The 9684-nt window shown below is 42.4% G+C and overlaps 1 protein-coding gene and 1 pseudogene across 2 annotated transcripts; one reads left to right on the forward strand and one right to left on the reverse strand.

Moving 5' to 3' along the window:
* Positions 1-3034, reverse strand: part of LOC119284303 — a 5715-nt pseudogene extending 2681 nt beyond the window's left edge.
* Positions 3035-6031: 2997 nt separating this feature from the next.
* On the forward strand, positions 6032-8883 carry LOC119289931 (eukaryotic initiation factor 4A-I-like). Of its 2 annotated transcripts, none has more exons than XM_037569099.1 (8): positions 6032-6144; positions 7024-7135; positions 7211-7259; positions 7399-7539; positions 7895-8128; positions 8314-8353; positions 8428-8525; positions 8615-8883. In XM_037569099.1, exons 2-8 carry the CDS (start codon positions 7092-7094, stop codon positions 8630-8632), a joined length of 624 nt encoding a protein of 207 aa, XP_037424996.1. In that variant the 5' UTR covers positions 6032-6144; positions 7024-7091; the 3' UTR covers positions 8633-8883. The 2 variants fall into 2 exon arrangements, with proteins under 2 accessions (XP_037424996.1, XP_037424997.1); XM_037569100.1 differs by having other exon boundaries at positions 6067-6144; positions 7028-7135.
* The last annotated feature ends 801 nt before the right edge of the window (positions 8884-9684 follow it).

The raw sequence follows: 9684 nt of genomic DNA on the forward strand, positions 1-9684 counted from the left end.
AATAGCCCCCACCCATTGTAGAGTGTGTGGTCACTGACTAACCAGTGGGTGCTATTTATATCCCCTTATTATGTTCCTCGTTATAGAATGTACTAATGACCGAATGTCCGGTTGAAATTTATTTGATTTTTTTGCTTGATGATGTTGCGTAAAGGAAAATGAAATGCTAACTTGTGCTAGATCTTTATGACGCGCTATAACATGGCGTTTGTAGCGTGTTAAGGTGGACAGGAGTAAACTAACGAAGGAGGATGAGGATGCCTTGCTCACCTTTAATTTGTCTGAACTGTGGACTGTGTGCGTTGTGTTAGCCATGAGGCTGACTCAGACAGGCAGTGTGTGGTGTTTGTACATCCGGTCCGAGCTTGGTTTATTTTCTTCAACCGCATGCGTAACTCCGCCGTGTCGCCGCCAACGTCTCCTCGCCATGATGTTGCGCACTGGTATCACTGCTCGATCGCATCTTTAGCGGTTTCTCCTTATCCCGATTGAATTGATCCCGCCAAGCTGATCATTTTCCAGGTTTTCCTCTGCCCTGGAAAATCTGCGCCTCCACCGTTGTCCTGTTGGTTGCTCTGTGTCCCATGAGGCATGCATGGCACTTCCCATTGAGTGTTTTCAATGTTACAAGGATGACCTTTTCCTGCACCCTTGTAACATTGAAAACACTCAATGTTTGCAGGGACGTCAATTTTCCTGTCCCTTTGGAGCTTTAATACCAACCATATCTTTTCTGCGTGCACACACCATCAAATAACGCTGCAGGTTGAATGTATCATGCGTATTCAAACCAAGTTCTGAACGCTGTGCACTCCAATTTTTTTTGACTAGAACCAGCAATAAGGCGATCCGCCCAATACACACAATTCCCTGGGACAGCAAACATTCGCAGCTACATGCCTTTCCTTGGGACCATCTCGATTGGCGATGTATAGGACGGATCTGCCGATAATCAGGAGCAAACATGTCATCCTCCTCTTCTGTGAGAATAGAACCACCAGATGTATGGAGGTGTTGTAGCTTGCGGAGCTTGGTGATAGTTGCTGGCAGTTCTAATATACGAGTGCCTTTGATATCCAGCGTTTGGAGCTGGCTCAAATTCCCAATAGAATCTGGAAGGCCCCAAATATACGCACATTTTCGTATAGAGAGGTATCTGAGGTGATGGAGCTTCCCAATTTCATCAAGATGGCTATTTGTGAGTCGTTCTGTGTCCTCCAAATCGAGCACCCGAAGGAACCTCATCCTCTTAGAGATGAAATACGGTCTCCACTCTCCGTATACGGTGAGTGATCTCACGTGAGACAAGTCCAGCATACTATCAAACACATCTTTATCTCTTTTCCAGTTGCTGCTAATGACAAGATGGCGTATTGGGCCTTGTATACTGCTCAAACAACATCCTTCATCAAGTGTGAAAACAAGATTTTCCTCCTTAGCCTTCGAGATGCATATTTCACGAATGATATCATGAAGCTGACAAGACCCAATTTTCCCACTATGATGGTTTACACCTCCCCCTGGAAGAATCATACTCCTCTCTAGAAGCTCATCAAAGTACTTGTCACCAACTTCTTCTGCTGTCATGCCCTGCATCTCCTTGCAATAACCCTCTGCAATCCATCGCCTTACCAAACGTTTGCGCTTAATTATGTAGTCTTCCGGGAATATGGACATATATAAGAAACATTACTTGAGGTGGTAGGGTAAGCCATCATATCTCCTCATAAGTACTTTCTTTATAGTCCTAAGCTCTGGGTTGATCTCCAACTCAGCACTAATACGGCCATGCATCTTCCTCCATTCAACAACAGTTTTTGGCTTAGTGGCTAGGAATCCACCTATAGTTGATATTGCAAGGGAAGTCCATCACACTTCTTTAAGATAAGTTTTGCTTGTTCCTCCATGTCAAGGGCCAAATTAACATTCCCTGCCTTGTCCTTAAACACCTAACATACATATAATTTAGTATTGTTAAGTACTTGGATTAAAGAATAACTGTTTGAGAAAAATGTGCATTTTTCAACATCGCTTCAGTTTGTAGATTCTGAAAGAAGTCCTATGCCTAATAAGCTCAGTTTATGGTTGTTGAACTCTGCTATAATAGTTAAAAAAATGGTGCTATTATGTGCTTTTCTTTCAATGTTATTGTAGAGAAGAACTTGATGATAGTCTATTTTGTTTTGAACAATCTCTATGGTTGTTGAAGACACTCTATTGCATGCTCTTATTTGTCAATATATCTGAATGCAGATAACACCTATTGAATATGGTTGTTCTCTCATTTCTTCCACAATAAAAGTACGTGTGTATTGGCTTATTGATTAGTAAAATACCAACCACTCAGTAATAGTATATATAAGTCCACCATGATGCAAATTGGAGCTATGGAGCGTAAGTCTAGTAATCACAATCTTATGTCTCAATGCAAAAGACAAATGAATGATCTAAAATGTGTTTGGGAAACCTTATAAAACTCTTAATACTATTGTTTGATGTCAAATACATGCAAAACAATACTGTAAAAAAAGGAGAGAATTCCTTATTTGGCCCTTTCTTAAATTTTGTTTCACTTTTGGCCCTGAAAAAGTCTTAACACTGTTATGTGCCAAAATTAACGGAAGTGTCATGTAGGGAACAAAATAAAAATTGTGTGTCAAAAAGGGAACAAGATATTTTTTAGGGCCAAAAAGGGAAGCAAATTTTAAGAAAGGGCCAAATAAGGATTTCTCTTTAAAAAAAGCCTCGTGCAAACGGAAAGGAAAGGCATCCGATTTAGCAAAACTACCTTCTTTGTGAAGAGATCAAGTGCAGCAGCATCTTTCAGACCTTCAAGACGATACATGTTGGTGTGTTTTCCTGAACAATGTCCGGCAACATTTTTTTCCCTAGTAGTGACTATGACCCTTCCGGCATTTTTCAAGCAAGTTTTGACCAAATCCCATTCTACAGTGGTTGATATATCATCAAGAAGAATGAGACACTTGTTATTTAGAAGGCGGTTTAATTCTTCGACCAGCACTTTAAGTCCCATTGTTGCTATGTTCTTCTTTCCTTTCCCAGTTGTTGTTGCTCCAGTAGGATCTTCTTGGACATCACTCAGTAGTGAGTAAATAGCATAAAACTACTACTTTACAGGCTAGGGTTTCAAAAAACTACCAGTTTTTAATTTTTCGCTGATAACTACCAAGTCGGGGGTTGGCTGTTTCAAAAAACCCTAAATACTCGTTGCTAGCGATTTAAACCGTTTTATGACAGGTCGGGTCCACTCCTGAACAATCCGTTAGTTTGACCGTTTTGTTTGACCGTTAACTTACATGTGGGACCCACGTGTAAGTTGCCTCTTCTTCCTCTTATCTTCTCTTCTCTCTTCCTGTCTCTTTCTTCTTCCTCTCCCTCTCCCGGCAACCACCACCCACCGACGGCCACCTCCACCATCCGTCCCGCGCCAAGACAAGCTCGACCGCGGGAACGAACGCCGCGAGGAGGAGCAGCCGCAGCGCAGGAGCACGGGCCGTGCGATGGCCAGGGGCTCAGGCCGTCGCTAGCCGCGTGCCATGGCCAGGAGCGCACCAAGGAGCAGGGGCCGCCGCGAGCAGCGCCATGGCAAGGGGCTCGGGCCGCCAGCAGCCGCGCGCCATGGCCAGGAGCTCCTCCACCTAGCCCGTTCACCAGCGAGCTGCTCCACAAGGAACGTGGCGGCCGAGCCGCCGCCTTTCCCTTGGCCGGCGATCTGGCCGCCGGCGTGCCACGCCGTTCCTGATTGCTTTTTCCAGAAAACATCAGGGACCCGATTGCTTTTTCCAAAAAATATCAGGGACCCGATTGCTTTTTTTAAAAAGTTATAGGGACCTGATTGCTTTAAAAAAACTTACATAGGATACTGACATATGGGCCCTACATGTAAGGTAACAGTCAATCAAACGGTCAAACAAACGGTTCTCTTATGTGCGGGTCCCAACTGTCATAATCACGATCAATTTTAAAGCACTCCATGATTAGAGTTTTTTGAAACAGCCAACCCCCGACTTGGTAGTTATCAGCGAAAAATTGAAAACCGGTAGTTTTTTGAAACCCTAACCTGTAAAGTAGTAGTTTTATGCTATTTACTCCTCAGTAGTTGCAAAGCTAAATTTCTGATAAGCACTTCAGGATCAAATGGGCGCAATGCAGTGACCCAAGCACGCTTCCAGCCACCAAGCTGTTGGTTCCGGTAGGCACTTCGAACGAGAGTGGTCTTCCCAAGACCTCCCAATCCCCACACTGAGATCACCTTAGTTTCTTGATTGTTTTCTGATTTACCAACTAAATTGATAACATGATCTTGCTCTTTTTCCCGCCCTGTGAACAACTCCTCAACCAGTGTACTCCTTGTGATGCTGCGATCAAATTTGTTTGAAGGAGTCGAATTATTAACTACATCTCCACCGGTACTTGCTGGCTGCTGATTTTCCTCCTCTATTTCACTTGTGGACTTCGCTGAGTTGTTTTCAGTACTGATAACTTTTTCTGTGTCCGAACAAGTCTCTGCAACACCTGATGCAGGCATGACCTACAGATAAAATAGATCTATGAGAAAATTTATATCCGAGTGCTCTACACTATTAGCACAAAGTTCGATTATATTAGATACATGCTTTGGTTTCTACAGTATTGGTACTAAGCTTATTGACTTTAGCATCTACCCTACTACCCTATCATTGTATTAGCACCGGCTTAAATAATTTCTCTATCATTTCGCCTCTACTAAGGACCTTTGGGATTTGGATGTGCAACTAAAAATAAACTTTTGTCTAATTTCTGCAGATCATTAAGCTGCTATACAAGCAAAAAATAAATAAATTAAAATGGACTGGTAAAAAGAGTGTACACTACCACGCTTGATAAACAGTGTTACCTCCTGGCGGAACAGATGAAGTGCTTCATCTGATGATCTGATGTGGTGATCAAATTTCTTTCCCGGAGGTGGGTTATTAACTGTATCTCCACCGGCACTCTTTGCCCATTGATTTTCCTCCTCTGTTTCTCTTGTCCGATCCGGTCTCGGCAACACCTGATGCAGGTGTAACCTATAGATAAAATAGATCTATGAGAATTTTTTGTGCATGTGCTCTACACAATTTAGCACGAATGGCTTATGACTTGAGTTATCATATTAGTGTTATATGCTTTGAGATTAATGACTTGAGTTCCCATATTCTAGTGTTGATCTTAGCATCTACCCTCGTATTTATTAGCACCAACTCTAAACAATTCTTTTATTTTTTAGCCTCTAGTAAGCACCTTTGGATGTGGATGTGCACGTAAAAAATACAGATATTTCTGCAGATCATGAAGCTGCTATATAAGCAGATATTTTTCACAAAACAGTGTTGCCTATCAGATAGAAATGTGAATCGAAAGATATATACTCTGTTTCAAATTCCATTAGTCGGATCAAACATGGGTACAACACACAAAGACGGGGAACGCGTGTGACTATAGCAATGCAAGCAAGCGAGATTAAGAGGAGAGGGTGTAAATATAGACCACTTGTCGACATCTTATAAAACTGTAGAATTATTTATTTGTTAAAACTTGTGTATAAATATTCTCCCTAATGATCAGTAAAAAATGACAAATATTTTGCCATTGTTCAAAAATATAATTCTTTTTTTTATAAAAGAGATTTTTATTTTTTTGAGTGGAAAGTAGTTTTTTTTTAAGTGGAGGAAAAGAAATTTTCCTTTTTCTTTTTTGAGGGAGGAAAAGAGTTTTTTCTTGTGTTGTTCATGTTTGGGCCTGCTACTTCTTCTTTCTTAACCAGAGAGAAGCCCGACAGGCCTACCACCACCATACCAGACCCAGGCCCAGGCTGTGACACTCTTCTTCCCTGCCGTCGTCAGTCCGCTCACCCGTGACCGTCGCCGCCGCCAATCCCCCCGCCCCCGCTGCCGGCGGCCTCACCTCCGCCCCCGCCGTCACCCCCGCCCCGATTTCCTCGCCGCCCCACCACGGAACCCAGCCGGCCGTCCTCGGGTTCGACCACTACGACGGCTTGAAGCTTCAGCCTCAACCGGTGACCTCCTCCGCCCCCGCCCACGCCCGCGCGCTCCGCCGAGGACCTCATCGACAGGCCACCCTCTTCGACCTCACCATCCTCTGGTAATCAATCATTCCCTTCCAGAAGATAAGATAAAATATCAGACGATATGCCTGTACCTGAAAATGTACCAACATACAATTGCATCAATCTGTAATAGCTCAACACCTCAAGCTTTGGATGCTAAATTTCTTTTGGCTGCTTGATTAGTTTTTGTGTGCTCTGCATCTGCATTGCCATGGTGCGGCTCTGCGCCTGTTTGGTTTGGTTTGGTTTGGTCACCATATATGCATCAAAGCAAGTATTTATCATATGCTTGGGTGGATGATGGTACAGGCTTTCAGAAACAGAGAACCCCATAAATAAGACTAGCATTCAGCTTAATTATGCAGTATGAGCGTGGGCGTGCTCATGTTGCTGCTATATATGCTCTCTCTGCTGTGTGCGGTTTCTTGGATGTCATTACTCTCATCTATGCACTTCCATTCAGCTATCTGTACCATGTGGTTAATACATATAATTATCATCGATTCACCTCTATTAAGTTATTACCATGGTGCTGCTCTGCTCTGCGCCTGTTTGGTTTGGTCACCACATATGCATCAAAGCAAGTATTTATCATATGATTGGGTAGATGATGGTACAGGCTTTGAGCAAGAGAGAACCCCATAAATAAGAGTAGCATTCAGCTTAATTATGTAGTATGAGCATGGGTGTGCTCATCTTGCTGCTATATATGCTGTCTCTGCTGTGTGTGATTTCTCTGATATCATTCTCATCTATGCACTTCCATTTGGCTTATCTGTAACATGCCGTTAATACATATCACTCTCATCTATGGACCTCTATTAAGTTATTTCCATACAATCATTGCGAGATTTGAGCCTAGCAAGATAAATTACAGCTGCAGCCTCTTACTTTCTGATTCTGCTCCATGTTAGACAGTTGTGCTGCTGTTCTTGCTGAGGAATATTCCACCACCGCTGCTTCAATTTCCTCTCCGGCCGTGATGACGTCTCCTAGCTCCCCGGCGATGACCCTATCCCACCCAAGGTGATAATCCCCGGCCCTGATCTTCCTGCCACATGTTCATTCTGTCCTGCTTATGAACCCTCTTAACATCCCCAGCTCCGGGCGCCATTTCTACCTCGCCGTTGACCGCCTCCAGTTCAAGATGGTGCGTGTCCGAAATCCCTGTTACCGTGCATTTTTGGGTTCCTCTCAGCTGATAACTGTGTCCAGTTAAGCAGCCACAGATTGTGCGCGTTGAACCAGATTTCTATTCTTGTGAACCTGTGGTTGTTTTTGGTGTGCAGAGGACACTACTGGAGCTCCTAGGTGTTGTCTCTGACCGCCACGGTTCGGTGCCCATTGCCATATGTGTTTCATCCCGGGATGAGCTAGATGCTGTCTGTGCTGCTGTTGCCAACCTCCCCTTCGTGTCCTTGTCACCGCTGGTATGCTCAAGTTGGTTGGGTGCCAATTTCCATGTTCAGTTCTGTGATATACTTTGTGGTTGCATCATTGACAATTGTGGGATAGCTAACTGTATGATCGATATACACAATTTGCACTGTTAATTGCTTAATTCTTCAAGAGAGAACATTGATAATATTGACACCTTCATCTAGGAATTATGATTGTGCAATTGCAGATATTTTTCTGTATCCAATGGTTCCAGGCTTTCTTGCTTTTCTGTTACCCTGCTATAGTGATATGAACGTTGTTTCAGGTTCTCTTGATTGTTTATGGTCCTTGCTATGAACTAATTTCGCCAGTTAATAATATCAATCTGTGGATTTGTGTACACAGTACAGCGATCAAGATGAAGCTGAGCGTGCATCTGTTCTTGAGAAATCCCGTCGGGCAGCAATACAGCGAAATCAGATTGAAGATACTTCTATTGGCGAAAGTCCCAAGCCTGAAAGGGTGATCTTGAAGCTAAATATTACAGTTGTAACAGATGCTTGCTTGCCTTCGGCGGCGATGGGAGAGGCTCCCCTTATGTCTCGTGTGCTGATAAACTATGAATTGCCTACAAAGAAGGTGCGCATTCATAATTTTTCATGATATTTTACCTTCAGGACTTCTGTGGCCCAAATACCCTTAGCTTTTCATGGTCAATTTTACCTTTCAGTGCTATCATGCAATCATGCTGTTTCATTATGCACCATCGGTTCTAATTTGTAGATCATTTTGTCTTACCTGATGTTTGTGTCTGAATTTTTCAGGAGGCTTACTTAAGACGTGTATCAGCATGCTTGGCAACAGGTAACTTTAAAAAAAATATCAATTGATCCGCTTTTTGGAAGTGCTGATGTAGTTGCTGTACTATGATTGTGCAGACGGAATCGTGATTAATATGGTGGTTGGTGGTGAGGTAGCTCTTCTAAAGTCTCTGGAAGAAACCAGTGGATTCGTCATTGCAGAGATGCCAATACATGTAAATAAACTCTTCTTAACACTTAAAATCTGTTTTGGTAGTAATATAGTGAGCTCTTGTGGTCTAAACTGAAAATATTTGCAATGCAGGTTTCCGAGATATTATGATAGCCTCAATTCGCTTCAGAAATTACTGTTACACTTCAGGACTAACGACTCCAGTTTCTATTGGTCCTACATTGAAATGCTGCAGCTTTGTTAGAATTGGTGTGCCTCAGTTGTAGCTTTGTTATATTATCCTTTGGAAAAATACATGCTATTTTCTGTTACACTTGAAAACACTAGATGTTGAGAGGGATCTGCTCGTACAATTCTTCGTTATCCTTCATAATTTATTAATATATTTCACATACTATTCATCTGATGTTGTATTTTTCAATATATTCCTGTAAAAGATAAATAGAGTGTCCCCTTGCATCCATCTTTTATGTCTGCGCATTTGGCATACTTCATTTTGCATACTCTGGAGGTGTGTACTTTGGTTGAAATGTTATAACTGAAATCGATGATGTTTACTTTGCTTCCACCCTTTCTTTGTTACACAATAATTACATGAAAGTTGGACAGGAAACATGTCAGATTTTCCTTCTAACTATCTATATATGATGACGGAATATGACATTGTTCATTTCAACGTGGTGCCCGGTGATTGCTCGCCCTCTACTGCAATTCAAAGTTCCAGGATCTCTGATTACATAGGCTTCATACTGATCGTTGGAGACTTCGGCCCTGTTTGTTTTAGCTTTCGGCAGCTAATTCTATTAGGAAAAATCAGAAGCTGAAACAAAAACCTATTTGGAATCTGCTTTGCCATGTTTACTTCAGCAGTAAAGTTGATACTGTTGATACTGTGAATCAGCTTTGCCAGTGAAGCGAGTCCTAACGTGGTTCCAAGCCAACCGAAGTTGCTGAAGCTGAAACAAACATGGCCTTCATCCACTTCCAGTCTTCTTTCTCCTACTAGAAACAAAGCATAGATCAATGGTGATATAGTACGCTAATTATGTGAAGAAGAAAAAGGACTTTACATACGGATAATTCAATTCGGTGTCTGCGCTCATCTACACCCATTGAACGGTAAAATAAAATAAAAAAGCAGAAAATAAAAAAAAATCCTTTTTTTGTGAAGCTAGATGCTCAATGTGAGATGTTCGTCCAAA

Source organism: Triticum dicoccoides, chromosome 4A, assembly GCF_002162155.2.
Source record: "Triticum dicoccoides isolate Atlit2015 ecotype Zavitan chromosome 4A, WEW_v2.0, whole genome shotgun sequence".
In the NCBI taxonomy this organism is placed as follows: Eukaryota; Viridiplantae; Streptophyta; class Magnoliopsida; order Poales; family Poaceae; genus Triticum; species Triticum dicoccoides.